Below are 25,611 nucleotides of genomic sequence, written 5' to 3' on the forward strand. Positions count from 1 at the left end.
TCCAGTTTCATTGTCCAACCCATGTGTATGCATGATTGTTTCTAGATCAGTGTGATGCCAAAAAGCACAAATGTACACAAGTAAATGAAACGTGATTTTAAAATGCAATAATTCGCAACAGATGTGTGATCTGTTTATAGTCACTTGAAATACAATTTGTGTGAAGTTACAGCAGACTTTATTTGTACAGTAATCAATTCAAGTCATTCAAATATAATTGGACTCCTCAACATGATCTGTCTGTGGCAGTGATGAAGGTAATGGATTGGATGAGGGTTGTAATCTGTAAGATGGTTCTTGGGTTGCCAGGATTGCAGATGTGTTTGAGTCCACCTAAACAAGACACATTTATTAAGCTGTAGGCCAAAACTCGGTCCTGGACGGTCACTGTCCAGCAGAGTTTAGCTCCAACTTGCCTCAACACACCTGTCTGGACGTTTCTAGGCCCTGTCCCAAATGGCACAATTCATATGCACTTTCGGTCTTGTGGACTTACAATGGCTGCCACGTGCGCGTATCTGTTAAGTCCGTGAGACTGTAGGGTGTCCCATTTGTCATTTTAGCTCTCAGAAGGGTGCTCACGAGCGCCCGCTCTGCGGACAATTTGTGCCTTCGATGAGCACTTTTGCTGAGCCCGCACTGTTGCGGACTCCGCAGCAGACTTCTTCCCGACAGTGCGGACTCAGAGGAAGACCGTGAGTGCTTAGGGTGCCATTTGGGACAGGGCCCTAGTATGCCTTGTAAGACCTTAATTAGCTGACCAGGTGTGTTTAATTGGAGTTGTAGCTGAACTCTGCAGGACAGTGGCCCTTGTTAGGGGGGTAACAGTTATAAGACCCGAGACCAGATATGAAGAAAGAAGACCAGGAGTCGTGAGGTTCAATCAAAAAGATAAAAATTTACTGAAGAATAGTTTGCAGTTTCATTGGTAGAGCGAGCGTCAACGTCTCACGGGGAGGTCGCAAGCCAACTCTACCTTACACAAAATCATACACCAATTATACCATTTTGCAAGGGCAAGCATAGCATCATCATACATCTGATTGGCTGAGAGAACATAAAACCATAAACAATTTAACACATGTGAGCAGATAAAAGGTGCCTATCGCCATTAGTTAGGATAGCTGTCGCCAATCCTCAGATTTAGGTCAGCGTTGACCTCGCAGGTTAGAGGAGAGCGCCAGTATGGCTGAGCGTTGTGTCCCCAGTGCCTATGTAGAAAGTCAAACGCACACACACAGAACAACACCAAATAACATCACCAAGGCCAAAGAGTGCTTGAGCTCTGCTTTATCAGTTAACCAAAACATAGCTCCTCAGGAAGGAAGGGAGAGAAATGGCATTGCTCTCTAGAGAAAATATAATTTCACAAGCACAAAAGAATATAGAAATGATTATGTGATAATGCATATATTTGATTATTGATTTGTATAAAAGTAATGTAAGCTTTCAAAAGGATATGGAATGAAATATATATATATAACTGACTGAAGAGACAAGGGATTTTGACCAACCCTTCAGTCCCCCGTTTTAGACCTATGTGGGGCCCAATACCGCCACGTCTGGTCTAACAAGTGAGGTCACTACGGAAGGTGGAGTGGTGACAAATGCTTCCCTGGCGGGTCACAAAAGTCTCTTCGCCTCTTTACGGACATGCTGGAAACTAAAAATTCCAGTCCCCATTCCGAGGCTCTCCCACCTTCCACTCACAACAGGGCATCAATGTTGTTCTTTCTCAGTTTATCGCTCAGGCGGTTTGTCAGCTTGATCAGTCTGCTTTCCTCCTCGGCAGGATTCAGCTTACTGCAAGAAGACCTGCAAATATATGAGAAGAAGAAACGAACACACATACACACACAAAAACATAGAAGAGCCAACCCACGCCTCCACTTCTATCCCACCGACCTTTTTGCATAATGAGGGTATTACCGGGATAATTTGGGGAGTGACCAAGCCAAAAGGTCACCGTCTCATTTCCGTCCAAGCGATAGCAGCGATCATTAACGTTCTGATACATGGTTGGAATTAAATTTAGACCCTCAGTTGAATTTAGGCATGGGTATTGAACCCATGATGGACGGTTATCAATCTCCTCACAATCCCAGTGAGTGGAGAACGCATGAAGTCTACCGGTCCAAATTTAAATCTGAATCCACATCAGGAATGATAAGGCTATTATAATCAAAGCCACAAACGAGAGAGGGAGTACCAATCGAATGATGGCCCGCCTCACTTTCCTAAAGAATTAGCAGCTTATCGTCGGATTCCGCCATCTGTAATGATAAAACATTGTTACAGAATTTTACACTATCACACATATAAATGACAGACCTTTACGAGACAGTTCGTTATTATGATGCGGTGATTTGGTTGGAACCTTTATCGAGTGGTTTCACCTGTGACCAATGTCTCCAGACAGTACCCAGAACCCCTCTGTCAAGTAAAACAGATGTATTAGTTGTCAAGAGCACCTGGAAAGGTCCATCAAATTTTGGACCTAGAGGAGAAACAATCTCTCTTTGCAACATTACATTGTCACCTATTTAGGCAAGGCAGGCATGTCTTTTTGCTCAACATTATCTCTCTCTGCTTGTCGGACACTGACACTAACTCGTGTATCGCGTAAACAGTTATCCAAAGCCTTCAGATAATTTTGCAAAACATCTTTCAATGGCCTGGACGGTCCCTCATGTTGCAGGGGAGCATCCCAAGGCAGTCGCATGTAACGACCTGTCATTATTTCAAAAGGACTGATCTGAGTAGTTTTGTTAGGGCTGGCTCTCATACTTAAAATAATAATTGGGACAGCTGCGTGCCACGCCTTCCCCCACTCCAACAATCTCCTTCTCAATGACGTTTTGAGTGTTCTGTTTGTACGTTCAATGGAGCTGCTAGACTGAGGCCTAAACGGGATGTGGAAGTGTTGCTTCACTCCCATCAATTTCATGACATTTTTCATTACCTTTCCCGTGAAATGTGTACCCTGATCTGAATCAATTTGTAAGGGTAAGCCCCATCTTGGGAAAATTTCATTCAACATTACTTTTGCGGTTGCGTCTGCGGTGCAGTTTCTCAGTGGAAATGCCTCCACCCATCTGGAGAAAAGATCAACAATCATTAAAATGTATGTGAACCCTCCACTAGGGGGCAATGGACCTATGAAATCAATTTGGAGGTGTGTCCACGGACCCTGAGGTCGAGGGGCATGTCCTAAGGGAATTTTCAGCTTTGAGGAAGAATTAACCTTAAGACATACTAAACATCTCTTACAGAAATCAGTGCAAGAAGCCCTCAGCCTTGGCCACCACCAGGTTTTTGAAATCATTGCATGTAATTTCTCAGGCCCTGCATGTGCCAACCCATGATACAAGGACATAAGTTCCGTTCGAGCAGAAACAGGGCAAACAAAGCGTCCATTAAATTTCCAAAGTCCTTCAGAATTTTTCTGTGCTCCTAACTTTGTCCACTGTTCTATCTCTTCAGGGTCATCCTCTGCATAAAGTTCAAAAATGTCTCTGGAAGTTTCATTCTCCTGAAGGGAAAGAGTCATCACACTCACACATGATTCAGTCAGTTTTGCAGCCTCTCTGGCAGCAGCGTCTGCAGCGTGGTTCCCTTTGGCTTCCGGGGAGCTGTCAGTAGCGTGCCCGGTGACTTTGATGACTGCTCCTTCTGCGGGAAGATCACAGGCATTCATAAGTTCTTGTACCTGCTGTTGATGTGAGATAGGAAGTCCTGCAGTAGTCAGAAATCCCCTGCGCCTCCATACGGGGCCGAAGCGTGTTCCCTGCTCATGAAAGCTGGAGCCGTCCATGAACAAGTTCATAGCATTAGACAGGGGTTCAGATTGAAGAGGGCTTTGGCTGTCCGCCTCGATCAGTCGGGCACAGTTGTGTGCAGTTCCTTCTTCTGGAAGCAAGGAGGCAGGATTGATAGCAGTTTTCAATGTCAATTTGTATGTCCACATTTTTACAAGAGAGTGGTCTCCCATTTGGCTCGTCGTTGATTAGAGATGGAGCCTAAACGGGTATTTGTTAACAGTTTCAAAATCTGGTGTCTGGTGTGCAGTATCACCTTTTGATGTGTCACAATGTCACTGCCCATTCTGCACAGTCACATATCAACAGGCACGGATGTTGCCCTGCCATTGACACAGAAATAGGAGCAGAATAATATCCTACCATCCCATACGAGTTCCGGCCCAGAACCTTTTGACCCAGAGCAGCGGAGTAAGACCGGGTCCCCACCCATGTCCATAGGTGGAAAGGCCTGCTGGCATCGGCATGTCGTAATGCTGGGGAGGAAGCAAGAGTTTCTTTGATACTCACGAAAGCCTCCTCCATCTCCTCAGTCCAGTCGATCAAATCCGATCCAGGTCTTCCTCCTTTCAGTGCCTCTGTGAGTGGTTTAGAGAGTTTAGTCTATTCAGAAACATACCGGCGGCAGTAATTCAAAAGACCCATCACTTGCCTTAAACCAGTGACAGTGTTTGGCTTTGGAAGTTCAATAATAGCTTTAACTCGTTCGGGGGGGATGCGTCGGCCACGCACCCCCACAATCTGTCCCAGATAAGTCACTCCAGGTAATGCTAGCTGTGCTTTCTTCAAGTTCACTTTGACTCCCCCGTTTTGGAGGGCCTTCAAAACATTCTGAATAGTTTCAGCTCCCTCTCGTGCTTCATTTCTCAAAGGGTATTGTCTTTTGGCTTCATGCAAGGGACCTGGAATGCTCAGAGGCTGAATCTGTGCCAGACCACAATCATATTTGTCTTTTGCCCATACATTTGGGAATTTAGAAATTATAAACTTCAGCGATACTCACAGAATCAGCCACTGCACATCTCTCCTCATGGTGGGGGCCAGTCTGAGATAAGCGAATTGTTTCATTGCAGCCAAGCACTAGCTTATTTTTAGAAAGCAAAACATCAGCTTCAAGGTTTTTCAAAATGTAAACACCAATAATTGTCCCTACAGTGTTTTCTCCTACCCAAAATTCAGTCCAATATACATTTTTAGAGTTAGAAATGGTTAGAGGGACAGAAACAGATTTGTGATACACCTGTTTGCCATTTAGACCTTCTATATACAAAGTTTCAGAAGTGATTTCAAGATCGATTGGTTACAACAGCCACATTCAATAGTCCGCGCACCTCAGCATAGGGTCCATCATACTGGTTCTCAGTCTGACCGGCTAAAGTTGCCGCCTGAACAGTCTGAGAAGAGATGGTGGGGGCGGAGGGAGCACGAGAGACCGTCTCACATTTCGCAGCTCTCTCAGCCTGATCACACACTGCCTTTAGACCTTCACTCAAACTGCACAGATCAGATCCTATCTCTCGTCCGATAATTTTTGTCATCCTATCACGTTGAGCAATCAAGCTGGACCACCCATTAATCATGTTAGGGATTTTTTTTTTTCTTTTTTTTTTTCAGGAGTTATTGGTATACCACCCATCTTACAAATCCATGAATAGGGCAAACACGGATAAAAATTTGACTTTATCAGCTTCTTTTTTTGTTTGCAGCCAGTCTAACTGCTGTGTGATTTTCCAATCAGAATCAAACCCCTGACTGACCATTTTCTTAATGAGCTGTGCGTATTTCTTTGATTTGAGCTCGTCAGAGCAGAGCTGTTTACAGCGTTCGCTCTCTTCCATTTGGTCAGGACTTTTTTCTTTATCAGTCATTCTTATTGGTCACAGATGAAAAACCACCACAGAAAAAAATTTAGCAGCCACAACAATAAATTTGGCGGAAAAATACGTTTAGCAACAATAGTGAGACTTCTACACAATGAAACTGCAAATTATGTTTCGCTTCCCAAGTCACATAAAACTGGTCTATGCCAATTTGGGTCAGACTATATATATATTTATTTGTTTGGGACCGTTCCTGATGCATCCCTGGCAAACAACCCTATATTTTACTATTTTAATTTTATTTTATTGATTTAACTAACATCTTGTTCCCTATCTGCCTGAATCACTAACTTCGGGGATCCCCTATCTGAGATGGAAGAGATTGATCAGGTTTTGCGGTGCCACTGGACCTAATCCAGGGACGCCCTCTGCTGGGGTGGTGTACCACACCAGTATTGCCCCACTGGGCCCCCACAGAGTGCGTTTCACTTTTGCTGTTTTAAACAAAACAGCAACCCTTTATACTCTCGTAGTATAAATAATCTTCACACGCCTCGTCGGAGTGAAGCTCTCCCGTTCCCCTTCAAAATCTCTTCCAATCAGACAGCCCTAATACTTAATAAAATCTTTCTACCTTGTTTGCTGATTTGCCAGAGATGTCACCACAGAATGGTTGCCCGCATCCTCCACCAAACTGTTAGGGGGGTAACAGTTATAAGACCCGAGACCAGATATGAAGAAAGAAGACCAGGAGTCGTGAGGTTCAATCAAAAAGATAAAAATTTACTGAAGAATAGTTTGCAGTTTCATTGGTAGAGCGAGCGTCAACGTCTCACGGGGAGGTCGCAAGCCAACTCTACCTTACACAAAATCATACACCAATTATACCATTTTGCAAGGGCAAGCATAGCATCATCATACATCTGATTGGCTGAGAGAACATAAAACCATAAACAATTTAACACATGTGAGCAGATAAAAGGTGCCTATCGCCATTAGTTAGGATAGCTGTCGCCAATCCTCAGATTTAGGTCAGCGTTGACCTCGCAGGTTAGAGGAGAGCGCCAGTATGGCTGAGCGTTGTGTCCCCAGTGCCTATGTAGAAAGTCAAACGCACACACACAGAACAACACCAAATAACATCACCAAGGCCAAAGAGTGCTTGAGCTCTGCTTTATCAGTTAACCAAAACATAGCTCCTCAGGAAGGAAGGAAGAGAAATGGCATTGCTCTCTAGAGAAAATATAATTTCACAAGCACAAAAGAATATAGAAATGATTATGTGATAATGCATATATTTGATTATTGATTTGTATAAAAGTAATGTAAGCTTTCAAAAGGATATGGAATGAAATATATATATATAACTGACTGAAGAGACAAGGGATTTTGACCAACCCTTCACCCTCCAGGAGCAGGATTGGATACCCCTGCTGTATAGGCTCATCAAAACCTTTGTAAGCTTTGCTATTAAAAAGTGTCTTTAGATAGGAAATATCTTGATAAACATTTTGCATACCATTGATGGATACTTGTATTGGTTGGTGTTGTTGATGTCAATCTTTGCAAGAGTCTGTACATCTCCATGACAAGCATTTGCTACCCGAAGACAGAGTTCTATGTTACCCAGCTTAGAAAGAAAGAAGCAGTTTAGTCTGATTTAATAGAGTACATTAAAGCTCTATGAGCATTTAACCTAGACTAAAGACTTCAAACGTCTAATGAGGCTCTTAAGCTCTTAGTATTTGGTGAACATACTTGTGGCACAGAATTCAGTTGAACTGGACTTAGGGACGCTTGAACTGGGAGAGAGCGGAAGGGAAGTCTCCAGTGACCGCTGTGAACCTGGTTGTGCTCATCAAAAAGTTCAAGTTTAGCCCAGCCACAAGTAACCAAGTCCTTGGTTTCATAGTTGTACAAATGGAGACCTTTAGAAGTCTGAATCTCCAAGACCAAAGTGAGATTTGGAGATGGTTGTACTCTGAAATGAAGCACAAATTCGATCATGTAAACATATATCCACTCTGTGTCCATATTTATGTCTGAACCAAACTACCTTGGCACAGGCTGTTTAACAGCCAGTATGGCATAGTTTCCAGGACTCTTGGTGGAGAGTAATGGTTGGCACTGCACAGGTGGCATTGGGGTGGTCTGTCCCAACTTCTCCCCATTACAGTATAACCCTTCCAACAAGCGCACTGATCTCAAAGTAGCTTCTAAACCCATCACCAGGTCATAGAAGATCACAAAGCCAGCCCTGTACACACACGTACAGAATATCGCAAGATTTAAATCCTATCGTAATGCATTTAGTGTTACGTGTATTCATCTATAGGGACTAAGTATAAGAAAAAGAAAAGTAACCAGAGAGAAAATTTGTCTTACACAGGATCATAAGGAGCTGGACCAAGAGCTTCCATCGGATCAGTTACATGGGAACCCATCAATGAATATTGTTTTGAACTCTGATCCTGCAATATTGGTAAAAACAAAATATATATACACTACCATTCAAAAGTTTGGAGTCTGTAAGATTTTTAATTCTTCAACGAGGATGCATTAAATTGATTAAAAAAATTACAGTAAAGAAAGACATTTCTGTATCGTTACAAAATATTTTTATTTTAAATAAATGCTATTCTTTTGACCTTTCTATTGATAAAAAAATGATCATGGTGTCAAATTTTTTTAAAACATTGATTATAATAAGAACTTCATTTGAATGGTTTCTGAAGGAATCTGTGACACTTTAGATATTCAGCTTTGCTATCACAAGAATAAACCATATAACATACACTAATATAATAACTATATAATATACAGTACACTAATATATTCAAATAGAAAACAGTAAATAATATTTCACGATATTGCTGTTTTTACTGTAATTTTGATCAAATAAATGCAGCCGCGATGAGCATAACAGATCTTTCAAAAACAAAAAAACAATCTACTGACCCCAAACTTTTGAACAGTAATTATCATTAGGAATGAACAATATATTGGTACCACATTGGTTATTGCCTGATATTAGATATTTTTATTATTATTATTAGATACTGCCATCATCTACCACTCACCAAAAGTTCATCTTTAAAAACACAAATATTTTAATAACATTGCTAACTGGAATCTGTAGTGAATTGTAAAATGAATATCCATTTTTCATTCTATATTCACTGTTGTGGTGCCTAAATTTACTTGCAGCATTTAAAACAGCTCATTTACTTTAAGATTTATTTAATACAGTATAACATTTTAATAGCAGCCATTCATCGGTTATAGACATACCATTAAAATAGTATCAGACAGATTTTTGTGGTTTACTAAATATTAACATACACATTAGCTGTCAGTAACACGATGAACTAAGTTTTGGCTAACTCAGCCCACCAGTGTCAGAGCAGAGTGTGAGTGGGCCATAGAAGATCCAGGAAACATAGGCAGGGGAGGTTGAGGATGGGGTGGTCTTCTGTCTCGCCCCTTGTCTATTTCTCTTTTTAGAAAGGCGATCTCAGCTTGGAGGCTTGCCATTTGATGGATGTGGTCCTTCTGGATATCAATGAGCCCTGATCAATATAATATCAAATATTCAAATAATGTATTCAGATATGTTTAAAATATTCAAATAATGTCAAATATTAATTTTAGTGCATATATAAGCATACAAATTAGAACACAAAGAATGAACAAGTTTTATATGAAAAGCTTCAGATCACTTTTATTTGTTATCATGTGAGGAACAGAGATACCGTGTTCGCCTTTGTGCCTCTCCCTGGCCAGCTGGATTCTGAAGATTTCCTCCTCAAGCTTTTGGTTCTCCTGCTCCACAGCAAGAACATCAGGGTCTAACACTCTGTGAGGAGACTTCATCCCTGGTTGGGACAGAAACGAGAAATGAGCCTGGGGCTTGAAAGAATATTGTACTGTACAATAAAAGTATGCAGACACTTAAGCCACACTTAAAAATATATGAATGTAATAGCATTAGATTATAAAATATAATACACTGTTCAAAATTAAATGAAGTTCCATAGGTTCAGGAGGAGCCTAAACCTTAAGTCCTGTCAATCATGAAAAAAAATTGGCAGTCATTTCATTGTCTTTACTACTCACTTCTTCCTTTTGTCTTGCCGTCAGCTCTAGGTCTTGCCTGCTCCAGTGTAATGGCTTCTGCTTGAAGGTCATGCATGTGGGCAAGAACCTCTGGATCAGAACCACCAGACTGCATGTATGCCAGACGCAAAGCTCTGTTACAAAAAGAAATCCAGCACAGTGCTAGTGTGTTGTTCGGAATGGTTGCTAAGATGGCACTAAATGGTTGTAGATGACTACTAGGCAGTTGATTGATTTCTAGGTTGCTTAGGGGTTTTCAGTTCATAACTGGCCACATTTAATATTATTGTCCCTAGATATGGTTTGCGTACTTCTTTCAATGTAAGTTCATGTTTTTCTCACTTCTTTTATCATGCAAAAAACTTGAGTTAAAAAAAGACCTTATCTGAGCGGAGAGGGGCCCGTCCACAGAACAGATCAAGACATGGGTCTTCTTTTCCTCTGGTGGGTTAGATTGGACTTCATTTGGATTAAACCTACAATATAAGCACAGTATAAACATGCATAAAGTGATAGCTTCTTGGAACGCTTGGTTTCCCCCTAATCTCGCTTACCCCTTCATTGAGTTGATGTGAGAGCTGAGCTGATGCAGCACCTCCTCGTTCCTCTCTTCCTTACTCCTCAGCTCTTGCAGAACTTCCTCTAGATGAGCCGTCCTTTCCCGCCCTCCCAGCTCGGCAAGCCTCTGTTCGATATCTGGGATAAACATCATCAATAGAGTAGTGCAGAACAAATGAACATTAACATGTTCCTAACTGTTTTCTATTTTAATATATAAAAAAAAATATATAAGCTATGCTTTCAGTCTTTAGTGTCACACGATCCTTCAGAAATCATTATAATATGCTGATGTGGTGCTAAAGAAACATTTCTCATTATGATAACAAAGAGTAGTGCAGAACAAATGAACGATAGGTGTGTTCGACTTGAAGCGGCGCTGCGCGGACCGATCGGTGTAGGACATCAAAGTACAGCGAGAGCGATTCCAAAGCATACGTCCGTTTGCTCTCTAGTCGTTTTTGTGGATGTCATTCACAGATCGGTCTGCGCAGCGCCACTTGCCCGCTAATTAACTAATTAACACACTAATTGACACGTTCCTTTGCCTTTAAGATACATGAGGGGTTTCAACCACAGCATGGGTTTGTAGTTGCTAAGTGAAACATTTTGTCATTGAAAGTTGTCATTTCAGACAACCTGTCTTGAGAGTTGTCACCATGGCGAGTGATAAAAATGCAATACAAAAATCTCAAAGTAAAAAGAGGTGCTAAAGTCTGATTTTGTGGTGGCTGTGCTTTAAGATGAAATGATTATAATCTTAATTCAAGTGATGAAGGATTCTGAAAGTCTGACAGAATCCGTGTTGTGGTTAACCCTGGCTGGTTTCAATTTTGAAAATGATTAACAGTTAAAAACTTTGGTTACACTTTATTTTAAGGTGTCATTGTTACATATTAATTATATGTACATATTTGTCAATGCTTTTGCATTCCGCCAAGAAACTTTGTGTTCGTTCTCAAAGAACTCAAAAGGTTTTTCAAGCGAAAAACAAAGTTTCTCGGGGAAATGCAAAAGCATTGCTTTTTTTTCCCACCATGATGTCCCTTTAGGGGCTCCGTATCTTTCAGAAGTACCATTTTTGCCTTGTGGAGAACATTTTAATAATCTAAAGAGCTTTTTTCCACTATTAAGAACCTTGTGCAATGGATTCCATAGATGTTGGAGGTTCTTCATGTAAGCATAATAATCTTTATTTTAAGAGTGTAGCTTTCTTTTAACATACTTCCCAACATTCCCCAGCTTACCCTCTCTCTCCTTCTCCAGCTGATGGTTGCGTGCCCTGATCTCAGCCAGTCTCTGCTCATGATCTTTACATAAGTCAAGAGCCCTCTGTTCATCAGCCTTCTGCTGGAGTGAGCCCTGCTCCTCAGAGACCTGAAGGACACTTTCACAATGTCCAAAACCAATAATACAAACACTATTTACAATCTAAACAGATTTGTGCAACTGACCTCTGTCTGTCTTCTGGGCTGGTTGTGTTCAAATGAGATCCTGAGTTTTCGAAACTAAAACAGAAGATCATCAGATGCTGCATAAAACCTCTTTGAACTTGAGATTTGGTATCTTTGTATGTGGTCCTGACTCCGGTACCTCTTCTGTGAGTTTGTTTAGAGCAGTATTTTCCTGTGAACTCTCCCTCTGATCCACTTGACAGTTTCTCTGTTCTAACTGGCCAATGGAACAAGCAAACATAGTATTACTTGCGCTATACTGTTAAAAAAATTGGAGTAGGTAAGAGTTGTTTTTAATTATTATTTTAAAATTACAATATAACTATTTAAATTAAACTTTTTTTTAATTTTTAAAATTGTAATATGAAATGTATTTAAAATGTATTCCAGTGATGGCAAAGCTGAATTTTCAGCAGTCATTAGTACATAGTGTTCAGTGTCACATGATTCTTCAGAAATCATTCTTATTTGGTGCTCAAGAAAAATGTCTTATCAATCTTGACAGGACAGTTGTGCTCTTTGGTATTTTCTTATTTTTCAGGATTCTTTGATGAACAGAAAATTCAAAAGAACAGCATTTATTACAATTTAACACATCCTTTCAAATTAAAGTATTGATTTCTTTCATAAAAATCTTGACCCAAAACTTTTGAACATTAGTGTATAAAGGGACATAATAAAATGGAAAACAATTTAGAATTGTTTATTCAAATGATATATAATATATATATTGTAAATGAATTAACTGCAGTTTTTGTTGTTGTTGGAATAAATAAGTAATATTCAACTTACAACAATCAAATCAGGTGTCCTTGCCCTTTTGGGATGCACCGTCTTCAGAGCTGTGTTTTCTGTGTTTGTAAATCCCCTTTGTCCTCTCCATAGAGCTATTGGATCTTTTAAGTCCGTGCCAATGCAGAATTTGGCCTTGTGTTTATCCAACAGTCCAGCAGAATGAAATTCCATTTTACAATTCTGACAAATTAACTCCCCCAAACCTTCCATCCCTCCAACAATAACTCCCTTTTTAAACTTGAAACAAAATCTAGACCACAAATTGGATGATTCTTAAAAAAAAGAAGAAGGAATATACTAATGTTAGACACTGGAGCGTCTGCCTCAAGTAACACGTACTGTATTTGTTGACTGAAGTTTTGTTTGTTGGTTACAATCACCTTGGAGAAAGGGGAGTGGTGAAGAATGGAAGTTAAGAGCAGGAGGAATCAAACCCTTGAATATTTTTAAGCTTATTATTTTGATATTTTCCATGCATATTTTAAACATTACCATTTGCCCTCCTATACAACATAAAAAATGTTTCCCAAGAGTTTCAGTAGAAAACGAAAGGCTGGACATGTTTGGCAAACTGATGCAAAATATTTATTACAATTTCTTTCTCCGATCTTTTCATTGTGATGCAGTAGTTTATGCCTGCTTTGTCTCATACAGATAAACCCATACAGGACACCTTTCATCTTCTCAAATCTGTAAATAATGTTATCAAAATAATCTTAATCTTCCAAAACTCACAATTTTTTATTCTTATATTTTTTTTTACAATCCACCCTGAATATCAAGGCTGCAGAAACAATATAATGCAAACAAAAGAAGAAAAAAAAAAAACTATTTATGTGGGAATTTTTACAGCTGTACCAAAATTAAAAAAGAAACTTAAATCTGTGATAAAGCAATTTTATACCCTATCAGCAAAAACAAGGTACAAAAAAAAAGGAGATGCACAATTTACACCAGCAGTCCCTCATGAAATAAAGAACTTTTAAAGATGGACCTCTACTTCACTGCCAGCAGCAGGGATAGAACTCAGCTCCCAAAATGAACTGTTTAAGGAACAACATAGCAGAACAAAATGTGCAAGCCATCTTACTGAATCGCTCAAAGAAAGTTCACAGTCATTACAAACCAGACATTGGATTAATTCCTGCATTGTAAACATTACATAAGCCCAATAATGTTTAATGCCTTCTATTCCATTGGGTAGATTTTATTTGGGATTTGTGAGGGAATGAGTTCATCAAACCTGTCTTGTGTTTATTGAATACCCCTTCTCAATCCACATGCAATGAATGTAAAGCTTCTGAAAAATGATTGCCACAGCATTATTTCTATAAGCACGAGAACGCTTTTTATAGAACTCTGAAATGTTCAGGATTTAAATCAAACAGCTTTTAGATTATTCAGAAGAAGAAAACAATTTTTATATCGTATATGGGCAAGAAAGAAGACAGTCGGTTAATGATTTTTTTTTTGAACCTCAAGTTTTCCAGAACAGAACCCAACATTAGTGACCTGAACATCTGTATGTTCATCTGGCGTACCAGAACGCAACATAAACATAGACCCTTCCATCCAAACTTTACCTTTATTCAAAAACCAGTTCCCAACAAACTCTTCCGCAACTAACTTTTAAACAAGCTTTAAGGTTTTGTTTTCTCACGTGTGTACTTGGCAGACATATGAAATCAGGTATATTAGTATGATTCTGCAGAATGAGAAGCGTGAAAATGAGCAGGGTTTGCTGAAACTGGAGCCAGAAATGGACTGATGTTCTAGCTGCCAGACTGCATGTGACAGTCCATTCAGTGTTGCTTTAGTTCTTCCTTGCTGCAGGGATGACTGGCTTGAGTTCATTTCTATGAGGGACTGGGAGCAACGTCGCAGTCAGCGGCTCACAATGATTGTTTCATCTTAACACTAATGCTACGAATTGTTTTCGCGAAAAGGAAAAAAAAAATATTTTAGAAAGGTGTCAAAGCCATTTTATAGAACATTCAGAATGATGTCATATTTCACGTTAAATCACGGTTATAATTGGTGTTATTATTATGAATTAGTCTTTTTTTCCCCAAGCAAAACAAAAAAGATCTGGTGGAGGGGTGCATGTGGCTTTCTTTGACATTTCTAGTTCAGGATAAAGAACAAAAATCAGACAAGGAGAGAAAAGAGAGGGTGGGGGATCAAACAGAAAGACATCGCCTATGAGGTGACAAGTGATTTCTTTTTCTCTCCGCCCGGGATATGACCGATGTTCCTTGTCCATGAAAAGAATATTTTCTCTCTTCTTTTAGCTTGAAAAAACTGGGTGTGATGGAGGAGACAGATTGAGAGAAAGGGAAATGTGGGAGTGGTGTTTAAAGCCACATTAGGTATCATCATCATCGGAGGTCTGGCTGCTACTGCTTGTCTCAGATTCGGACCCCTCTTCCAGGCCAGGGTTTGGGGTGTTCCTCCAGGTCAGCAGGGCCACACTACGTGGCTTTAAGAGCACACCATTACGCCCAAAACCAATCTTCTTCATCTGACAAAAAACATACACACATATATTTATATATATATATATACTCACACTCACTCCACTCACTCCACTCACTCCACTCACTCCACTCACTCCACTCACTCCACTCACTCCACTCACTCCACTCACTCACTCCACTTTAAGCAAAGAATAAACTAAAAATAAAAGTGACACTAAATGCATTTCCCATACCTGTTGAGTTTTAGCTTGAAACTCTTTGAGTTCGTCTTCAGTGAGGGGCTGGAAGTTGTCATCATTTTCTGGGTATTCTTGCCATCCCATAGCCTTCAGCAACCTGTCAGAGAGCATCCACGTGTGAATATGTGGATTACGTTTAAAAACCTAGCGTGCTGCCTATGGAGGTAGCATTACATCTTAAGTGTGCTTCCAAATTATCAAAGATACATAGTTTAAAAAAAAATGATAAGGTGGCATTGAAAGTATCCTTCATGAGGAAATCAAATCTCAAATAAACTGCAATGAACTGAGTGAAAACAAATTGTGCTTGAACCAAGGGAAATTTGCTTGCAAATAAGCTAATTATATATTTTTTTAATTAATGAAATGCATTAAAATAAAAAAAGATGTATTCTATTATCAGAAAAGTAAAAATGCATTATATTACCATAAAATTAAACCTGTATTTTTATGCTTTTAATTTTGAAATACTAACTTGGCAACATGCTAACGGCCAACTTGTAAACTCAACTGTCTTCCACATGCATGAGAAGTGCTATTTGTATGATATACAGGTGAAACATTTGAATATCGTGCAAAATTTTATTTATTTTGCTGCATTGAGGCAGTTATTCATGCAAAAGGGGCCCAAACCAAGTAATGAGTACATATGCATGATTATACTTTTCAGAGGGCCCGACATTTCTGTATTTAAAATACTTTTTTAAAATTGATTTCATGTAATATTAAAATTTTCTGAGTTTTTGAATTTGGGGATTTCATAAGCTGTAAGCAATAATCATCAAAATTATAACTTTTGCACGATATTCTAATTTTTCGAGTTTCACCTCTATGTAGTTGCCCAGTGCCCATGTAAAGCATTCCAAATGAGTCACTTGCGACACACCATTTAAGATATTAGAAGTAATTTGCAAATGTAGGTTTTGGAACGGAGCTTATATATGTCTGATGTGTTGAAGAATTTGTGTATGAGATTGCTCTGACCTGTGTTCCGCTTCAAGAGAGCTGGACAAGTGCTCTGGGTCTGAGTCACTGAGAGAGTGGGAGATGCCGTTCTCATGACTCTCTTTTGGTTCAGGGGTGCTTCCCTCTCCCTAAACACAAAGATAAATCACAAACAAAGGCTTTAGCAAACACAAATATGAGGCAGAATCAAAATCAATCAACTGCTTAGTGCAGTGTTGTTATTGTTAATTAAAACTATTTCTATAACTATAAATACAATTTAAATATTAGATGAAAAACTAAAAGCATAAACAAAAATTAGAAATGTTGTTTTGGAAACTAACTGAAATGACAAAAAAATAAAAATAAAAAAAAAGTGTAAAAAAAATGAATATATAATAATAATATTAAAATTACACTGGCTTAGTGAACACAAACTGAAACCATGAAAATAAGCAATAACTAATGCATCATATTCAAGCAGAGAAACACTATAATCATTTATATTAAATAGCTGTTGTGAAAAACCAGAGGCTGGTGGCTAATATAATGGCAAAAAATATAACTGATGTAAGCGCAAATATCTGCGCCAATCTTAAAATGAGCAAATAAAGGCAAATTAATCTGCTTATTACTACAGCTAACAGACAGCAGATCAGAGATGAACACATCTGCACCTCTGCTGGAGCTCCTGGGCTGTGGCAGTCACTCATATCCCCGTTTCTCTCATCCTTGAGTCCACGCAGGAACTCACTCTTACGGTCTGTGCTGCGGCGCATCAGTTTTAGCCTTGAGGGGGTGATGTCTATGGGAGGGGTGGTGCTGGAGGGTGGCTATGGAGGGAGGGGGAGAGAGAGAGATGGACAGATAAATATAGCAGACATGTTGATTATTGATATTCTCCTATGGATAAACATGATAACATTCTGATGTTTAATGAATATTGGAGAATGCAGAATTATGTAGTAAACATTTTTCATTCAATCACCATCTGTTTGTGTATTTGGCCTATGTCCACATTGTACAATGATACAAGGAAATAATTTGTTGACATGAAGCCAACCACTATAATATTATTCAGGAATATCAGGTACCAGTTCCTTATTGGCAAGAGATTAAAGGGGACTTGGAAACGTTTTTTTGTGTGACAATTTTGTTGATAATATTTCACTTGAAGGGTGGAACAACAAAGATAAAAATCTGATGTTAATTCTCCATGCAGCTAGCACAAAGGCTACAAGAAAACAGAGCCACCTATGTGATGGAATCTTTAAAGACCCAGACAGAATATTTTTTTAGAATATGGAGTAAATGGACTGAATACATTAAACCTATAAAATCGGACTTCTATTGATTTGGAAAAAGGTGTTTATTGAATGGTAAATTGTCTTTAATCTCGGGTTCAGACTACACGATATCAGCCCGAGTTTCGAGGGCATTCGTAGATGACAATTGGGCGTCAGGAAGCAAGAATAAACCATTTTATTTTTAATAGCGTTTCATAGTGGACGACAACAGACACCGCATCTGTGACACTTTACGACGTCCCGAGAGAAAGACTAGCAACTTGACCATACACAGCTTTTAAACATGGTGAAACGAAAGAGGGATGATGGTATTGGTGCTGCCTGGTGAAACTATAGCAACAATACTCCATACTGTCCTCTTTGTCCAATCCTGGAACGTGTCCAGTGATGGGTTTCGCTTTGGTAGCCATTGTTTGTTTACGCTCTTGTTTCTGGAAGTTAGTCGCTAGTTCCGCTTTCTTGATGACATCACACATGTTGTCAACCTTTTCACACATAAATTTAAAATATTCTGGCTGACCCCCCAAGCGTTAGCTTTTCAAGGCGACCGTTATTTAGAACATGTCCCTTTATTGTTTCCATGGTGACGTGTCATTGCTTGTCACATGACAGCACAGCCATAAGAGCGCTGAATGACTGATGATCTGCTTTAATATAATTTTTCCTTTTTAATTCAAAATATTCACAAATTTGTTAGGTATAGCATGAAATATCTGATATTCCGATTGTCAAAAATGCCTTTTGTTGTTTAAACACCTTTATAATGATCGCGTTAGTTGAGCTATATACGCGATGTGCACTGCCATGTTAGTTTATGCCTCAGTTCATGGAATCGGATCTGTTGGATTTACAACACGTGAATTCATCCACTTCTCACAAAATACATGAAAGTAAGTGGCCGGTGAACTGGGAGAAGAATAGAGTAAACTTTAAAGTTACTTACACAATGTCTCTCTGATATGAATAAAACGTGTCGTCTAATTATAATGGAAACGATTATTATTGCCACTTCCAGACATTAGTGTATATTTTACAAACTCTAAAATTTACTGTTTTTTAGCACTTATGTGAATTTAAATGTCTGAAACATAAAATACACATCATGTGGTTGAAAACTCTGAATAGTTGATAATATGACAACTGTTTAAGTCCGTCTCTTGTCTCAGCGCCAGCCAACGCGCGAAAACACACTTGAATTTAGAAGTTGATCACGTGATGCACTGATCGTTCTAATCACACCTCCAGGGACCAGCCAAGACTGATCACACTGGTGTGATCGTACATGCGAAAGGTTTAAAGACAGCAAGAGATGATTGGTCAGAAAGACATGTTTCTTGTCCATGACACAACAAAAACTTAGGAGTCAAAATCACATACTCTGACACATTGACTATTGTAACAGACAAAAAAATCATGTAGTCTGAAGCTTGCATAAGAGTTTTAAGAAAATGTAAGAATTGTTATGCAAGATTCATGAAATACATATCTGGTAAGGATTTTGTAAACTTATTAACGTTCTTGTTTAATTATAGAAATAATAAATATTTATGTACGCGTGCGTTTCTTGCATAACAAAAAAAATTATTGGTTCTGACTTTTTAAAATGACTCCGCTTATTGGTTTAATTACAACCTACTAATAATAATTAAAAAAAAACTCCATGCCTGACTTGGTCATTTACCTCTTTAGAAGTGCCATGGGCAGGTGCACTGACGGGTGTCAGAGGTTTGGTCACAGACACAGGGCTGGTGAAGGCTGAATCCCGTCCAGAAAAATGCAAACCCACTTTAGTTTCCCTTCCATTGGGTTTCCATGGGCCAGACTATAAAATAAGACAAAGGTTTTATTTATTAAACGAAAACGACACAATTGACCTATAATAATAAAAACAACATTAGGAAAAAACCTCACCATAAGTGATTTGATTCAATAAGCTGGTGTAAACAAATTACAAACATCATGCAAGTACTATTTTCAAATCCCCTAGCTCGGTACCTTAGTGGGGGCAGTGACAGGTTTGGGCACCAGATTCTTGTAGACACTGGGTCCAGTGATGGGGACTTTAGAACCATTGGCGGACAGAGGGCCAGCACTGGCAAAGCCAGCTGAGAAAGCAGCACTGGGGTCCTCCTTAGACACTTTCTTAATGACCAGCATCTTAGACATAGCCTGCTTAGCACTAGGAGGGTTCTCTGTAACAGAAGTTGCAAAAAACAATTCAGGACAAACCAATAAATGTAACCTTTTGAATTCTATGCAACTGGAACATTGTGACTCGATAAACAAAAGCAACTTTACCCCATACTCCTGCTGGAGTCCCGACAGCACGAGGCTGACTTGCTGGCTTTCCAGTTGTCTCTGGGTTCAAGGAGGGCTAAAATTCACATAAAAACAGAAGGCATGAATGCAAACTAACTATGCAGTCAGTTCATTAAAAGGCATGTAAAAGAATGACTAAACCGCTTTGCAGTCAGTTCATTAAAAGGCATGTAAAAGAATAACTAAACCGCTTTAATTACATAAGCAGTGAACTCATGCCTGGTAGGGGTGTGACTTCACTACACAAGGAAAAAATACTTACAAAATCCTCATCAACAAACTTGAGCTTGTCATCGTTGCGCTCCTCATCAGAATATCTGTCCTGATATGAGCCACCTTTGCGTGGATGAAAGTTTCCATTACGTTGTCGGTGGCCTCCTTGTCTGTCCCTTTCACCTCCACGTTTGATATGCCGAGCATGGTGGTGGTGAGGACCTTCCTGGCCCCTCGGTACCCCATGCCAGCTGGGGGTCTCCTTCCACCCTGATCCGCCTCCCAATCCCCCCTGACTCCCCTTCGCAACACCAGAGTCTACAGAGTCATGCCTCAATAGAGATGGCTGCTGCCACCCGTCACCTGAAGAGAAAATGAATAGCCTTTACACAGGGCAGGTCAAAAAGCCCCCCCCAAAAAAGTTAGAAAAGTTAGATGCGTGTTCAGCAACCTCCAGGGGCTCTTAGTGGGTCATTGTTGAAGAAGCCATCTGAGGAGTTGTGTCTGCGACGGTTAACTCCCGGCCGGCTGTCTCCGCGGGGAAAGTGCTCTCCATGCTTCTCAAGGGGGGCAGCAGGGGACTGGAAATAAATAAATAAATCACACAGACAGTTTTTACTTTAAAAAGCTTATTTTAGAAAAGAATGATTGGGGTCAAGAGAACTAAGAGAGTCCTTTGAGTAAAGCGGTCCTGATTATTATATATTTTTTTAAATGCACAGGTCAAAAAAAGTCAACAATCCATTACAATACCTTGGCGGACTGAGGCGTGGAGAAGTTAAGCCAGGCAGGAACAAAGTCATGCTGCGCCATTTAGGTCCAGTGTCTCCCGTCAGTGGATGGAGGCATCAAACCTCATGGCCTGAACTGACAATGCAACCAACAAACATCACGTCACCATAATCTACTAAACTACAACAACAAAAACTCCCATACCCCATTAATGCAAACAAATTTAAAGTCATCATGAAATGGAAATTGCAATTGTGTTTTTTTATAGTATATCTGAGTGAAACGGCTTTTTTCACTTAAAAAAATGTAGGGTGGGACTTGATTTTGACTGGATCCTTGTCGTTTGCTAATTTCTGCAATCGTCTCATGTGAGTGACAGGTTGGTGGAGGGGAAGTATTGAAACTCGTCTGGCCATTGGACAACCTTATTGCCCAGCATTTGCGCCGTGTAAACATCATCATTTTTGATGTTGCGAGGAGGGGGGGGACATTAATGTTTTTGATAAAATATTACAAGGGCATATGTAAAAATAATGATGTGCATGCATGGATAAATCATTTATAACAAATACTGCAATATTCCATAAAAACTCTTTGAAAGGTGAAAAGTAAAATTTTAGCAGCAACAAATGCAAAATGACTGTTTTCAAACAAAGGTCAGGCAAACAAACAGTCTTCACCTGAAACTCACGTCATTGGTTGAGCCAATGTTACGGAGTCAGGCTGAAGAGAATAGGCTATGTTTTGAAAACACCACAGTGTGTTCACTGGACAGTGTTTCCACATTTCGGAGAAATCAACCTACAAATGGCTTGCTTGCAGTTATATTTGCATTTTAAAGGTGCTAAAAATTATGTCTGGAATACCATGCATAAAATATGCCCAACAACTTGACAGATATTATTGAAAAATGTGTCTTTAGAAATCACACCTGTGACAGCCCTAGGCTCCATACAGAGTGAAGGAGCTGGCCAACATATTTGAACCTATCAGAAAAAACACTTGACTGGACGGGTAGGGTTTAAGCGGAATAAATTATTGAAGAATTCTAGCATACATCACCAGAGAGAAGTCTGTCATTTTTACAGGAATATCGAGTTACAACATTTTAATTTAAACATTGAGGTGAAAAAATGGGTAACACTTAACAATAAGGTTTCATTAGTTAAATGAACTGCACTTAAACAGCCTTTATTAGTCTTTGTTAAAGTTAAGTTAAACATTTACTAATGCTTCATTATTAATCAAATGTAGTATTTGTTAAAATTAGTTAATGCATTGTGAACTAACGTGAAGAAACAATGAACAGCTGTGTTATTATTAACTAATGTTAACAAAGATAGTAACAAATGTAGGCTATTGCTCATGGTTAGTTTATGTTAGTTAAATACCTTATTGTAAAGTGTTAACAAAATATATATATATAAAAAAAAAAAAATTTGACATGCCAATTTTATAATTAATGTCTTTTTTAAAGACAAGCAGTTTCTAGGTTAAACATTAAAACACTCATTTCTGTTTTTTTCTGTTTTATTTATATTTACATTTCTTACCTTATTCTGGCCTTGATATGAATGATTTTTTTGTTTAGATTTAACAACCACAAACTTTAAAACAACTAATTCTACTGAATGGCAAATCTCATGTTTCATTACATACTGTAAGAGGTAACTAATTCAGAGTGCAAAATAAACAATACCAAGGAACGTTCTAGCTAAATGTTGTGGCTTCTTACCCCAGAGACAAAGGCTCTGTAGTTCGATGGCCCTGTCCTTGGCTGTGTCTGTGTAGAGGGCCCAACCAACGCACTTTCACAGGCTTTGAAGCCTCAGGACAACCGCAGCTCCTGCCACAGGCAAACTCCAGTTTCCAGGATGGTGCAAAGAAGGGGATGGAAGTGAAACTTGTGCAGCCCAAAGTGAAATTGTTAGGTGATGGAAAAGATGGTGACGTGTTGTTTTTGATCAATGGCGTGTAGTTGTGGACGAGTAGTGGATGCGTTTGATCTGTAATGCCAGAGTGACTCTCCACGACACCCTTAGTTCACCGACGATGATTGTGTGCATTCAGGGCGACCGAATACAAGTCCAGTCACTTATTCTGGGGGCTTGTGGTAGCAGCACGTTGTGCCTGCTCTGACACTCAGAAACTCCTTTACGAACTCATTTTCGGCTGAAGACACACAGCGACAGAAAAAAAAACGGAGAGTGGGTTTGTACCACACAATGCTGGTTTGCGGAAAGTGGTGATCTGAATATATTCACCTCATCAAAACAGCGAAGGTGCTACGTCAGGGCGAAAAGGGGAGGGGGGCTGATTTGTCACATCACAATAGCTAGAAGTGCTTTATGTTATAAAGTCATGAGAATTGCTTTATCCTTCAACAGCTCATACTTTGGATGCTTCAGTGAACCAAACAATGAAAACTTGACATCTTTAATTATCAGCCCACATGGCAGATAAATGGTTGGTGAACCAATATCACGTTAGGCTACCGAAAAAATTGGAAGTAAATATGATTTGCCTCCTAACAACACTTCCGATCTTCCAGTTCATCAAATTAGAAGAAACTTCCACAGGTGAGTAACTTGAAGCCAATTTGCAAAGATTCTGCTTAAACGCAATGTACCGTGCATTGGTGATTCAAATGAAACTCAATGACAAAACAAGCATCCAGGTGCAAGCAAACCTTGAACATTCACTGTGATACAACAGGTGTACTCCAGATTGTATTATTGCATGTTGGGAGATCTTGGGTCTCTTAAAATCCTGCAGTCACAAATCCAACAAGTCTTTCTTCCTCCAGATCTTCACAAATAATCTGCAGACCAACTCTGTAAAATAGCAAGCAATATTTAGATCAATTTATGTCTCATATATATATGAATGAATGAAATAGCTAAATTAATGTTCATATGTCACAAATGGTGTCTTCGAAAACAACTACCAAGGCATAAAAGTTTGTCAGTACAATAAGCTGCCTTGACAGGTTACAAATGTGCTACAACTACTTTTAAGGAAATAAACATTCTGCTCATTATTTACTCATCCATCATCTGCCTGTTGTTCCAAACATGTATGTTTTTCTCCCTTAGAGGAAAATGCAAGATAATAGGCAGAATGACATCTCTCTTGTAACAATTGACTTACACTGTATGGAAAAAGAGTGAAAGTGAATGATAATGACTGAGGCTGTCAGTCTATTATTCTGCCAAACATCTATTTTTCTCATCCTAAAACCATACAAGTTTGAAACAACAAGAGAGAGAGTAAATTATGAAAATAAATGTCATTTTTGAGGGAGCTACCCTTTTAACATGGCTAATCATCTCCTTGCCAGGGGACTTTATATGAAATGTGGCCATACATTTTCTAACTAACATTACAATAAGATAAACAATTTGTTTGTATAATGCAAAACAAAGTAAAGTGAAGTAAACTACAAGCAGAGTTAAGAGTTAGCTGCAGGATATGAAGTAGAATTGACTTTGAAATATATTTGTGATAATAGCAAACTAATACTTAATATGCTCGTCCAAACGTTCTGGCGCATACAGTAGGTCAACATACCAAGACAATTTCGCAAATTACGAGTAAATAGTATTTCGTTTTACTACTTGCTGAACACTCGCTAGCACGGCACAGCTAGCATAGTAGGCCATTCGATGTGTGCATAAACCTTTTAGTCCACGTTGACTGGTTAAATTTAAACTTTTCAGAGAAAAGAAACGTTTAGGCATCATTAGACGGCTACATAGGGGTGAATTATAACGACTCCGACTTGTGTCGTGACGAAATACGTGTTGTTTTAGCCACGGCGCGAACTAGGCTAAGCTAGCATCCCGAGCAGGAATAAAGTGTTGTAAAATGGCTCCCTCTCGACACCAAACCAAACCAAATAAACATTTCGTTATACACCTACCTTTTGATCCCTTGTCTATCCCAATAACTTAATCGAAGACAACGATGCGCCGCTTGTCAAGTCAATTTGACAGTTTAGATGTTGTCGTATGTCTGATTCTGTATTTTGTTTGTGTTTTTAATCACACTCGTTCCGACTTTGCCAATCCATCTAACGTTAGCTTGTTCCTGTCTACTTCTGCACAGACGAGCTAATCGATCGCAGAGCACAGCGCGCTCGACGCGTCATAACATTCTGCCCCAGCTCAAGCCAGCTGGAGGAATTAGTCTCTCGAGAGGCCTTGAAACACACACAGCGCGGACTTTTAAAGTTTGCAACTACTCGTGAAATATATTGAGTTAAATAGTTACAAAAACTTATGTAAACAACATGGCAAAATGGGCGCAAATGCAAATGAGCTCTACCAGAAAGCATTCTTGAGTCCACGGTTTCTGATTTCACCAGACAGTATAAGAAGGATGTCACAGGCATTTGTACACGTGAATTAACGAAAAAATAACCAGGTGTGCGTTGTCTCCTAAATCTAAAAAGGGATAGGTGACAACTTTGCGTATTATAATGTTATATAACGCTGCACTAGCTGCTTTTTCAGAAAAAAATATCTACATTTCGAACAATTCACAAAGATCTATTTGTAGAATCAACATTGTATGTGCATACCAAATAAGGTAAACAGCACATTCCCTTGATCCCTTCTTTTTCTTTTGCACAAACAGTACGTGATGTCATTCAGTAAATAGGCCTACACAACTTTTAATTTGGAAAATAATAATTGGATTTTATATGCATTTCTTTGTTGTTCAGACTAATTGTATCAGATTGCATACATTTTGAATAATAATAATAAAAAAAAATAATATATATATATATATATATATATATATATAGTGGATTTG

The 25,611-nt window shown here is 39.1% G+C and overlaps 3 protein-coding genes across 3 annotated transcripts; all 3 read right to left on the reverse strand.

Moving 5' to 3' along the window:
* Nucleotides 1–41: 41 nt before the first annotated feature.
* Nucleotides 42–12,771, reverse strand: ccdc17 (coiled-coil domain containing 17; the record flags this gene model as incomplete). The annotated part of the gene is made up of 14 exons (XM_079629290.1): nt 42–333; nt 7,158–7,268; nt 7,397–7,619; nt 7,695–7,895; nt 8,024–8,109; nt 9,032–9,207; nt 9,391–9,513; nt 9,755–9,888; nt 10,135–10,230; nt 10,309–10,450; nt 11,560–11,689; nt 11,767–11,820; nt 11,906–11,983; nt 12,559–12,771. 14 exons carry the CDS (start codon nt 12,769–12,771, stop codon nt 208–210), a joined length of 1,893 nt encoding a protein of 630 aa, XP_079485416.1. The 3' UTR covers nt 42–207.
* On the reverse strand, nt 817–7,109 carry LOC307007352 (protein NYNRIN-like). The gene is made up of 2 exons (XM_079629291.1): nt 4,182–7,109; nt 817–3,909 (listed from the first exon to the last, which is right to left on the reverse strand). Exons 1-2 carry the CDS (start codon nt 4,255–4,257, stop codon nt 2,540–2,542), a joined length of 1,446 nt encoding a protein of 481 aa, XP_079485417.1. The 5' UTR covers nt 4,258–7,109; the 3' UTR covers nt 817–2,539.
* Nucleotides 12,454–25,161, reverse strand: gpbp1l1 (GC-rich promoter binding protein 1-like 1). Its single transcript, XM_079629292.1, has 12 exons — nt 24,716–25,161; nt 22,529–23,627; nt 20,815–20,928; nt 20,513–20,642; nt 20,111–20,424; nt 19,828–19,903; nt 19,525–19,721; nt 19,211–19,351; nt 16,900–17,055; nt 16,262–16,371; nt 15,272–15,374; nt 12,454–15,082 (listed from the first exon to the last, which is right to left on the reverse strand). The coding sequence occupies exons 3-12, from the start codon at nt 20,872–20,874 to the stop codon at nt 14,927–14,929; spliced, it is 1,443 nt and encodes a 480-aa protein (XP_079485418.1). The 5' UTR covers nt 20,875–20,928; nt 22,529–23,627; nt 24,716–25,161; the 3' UTR covers nt 12,454–14,926.
* Between the last annotated feature and the right edge of the window lie 450 nt (nt 25,162–25,611).

Source organism: Phoxinus phoxinus (assembly GCF_949152265.1).
Source record: "Phoxinus phoxinus genome assembly, chromosome: 11".
Taxonomy (NCBI): domain Eukaryota; kingdom Metazoa; phylum Chordata; class Actinopteri; order Cypriniformes; family Leuciscidae; genus Phoxinus; species Phoxinus phoxinus.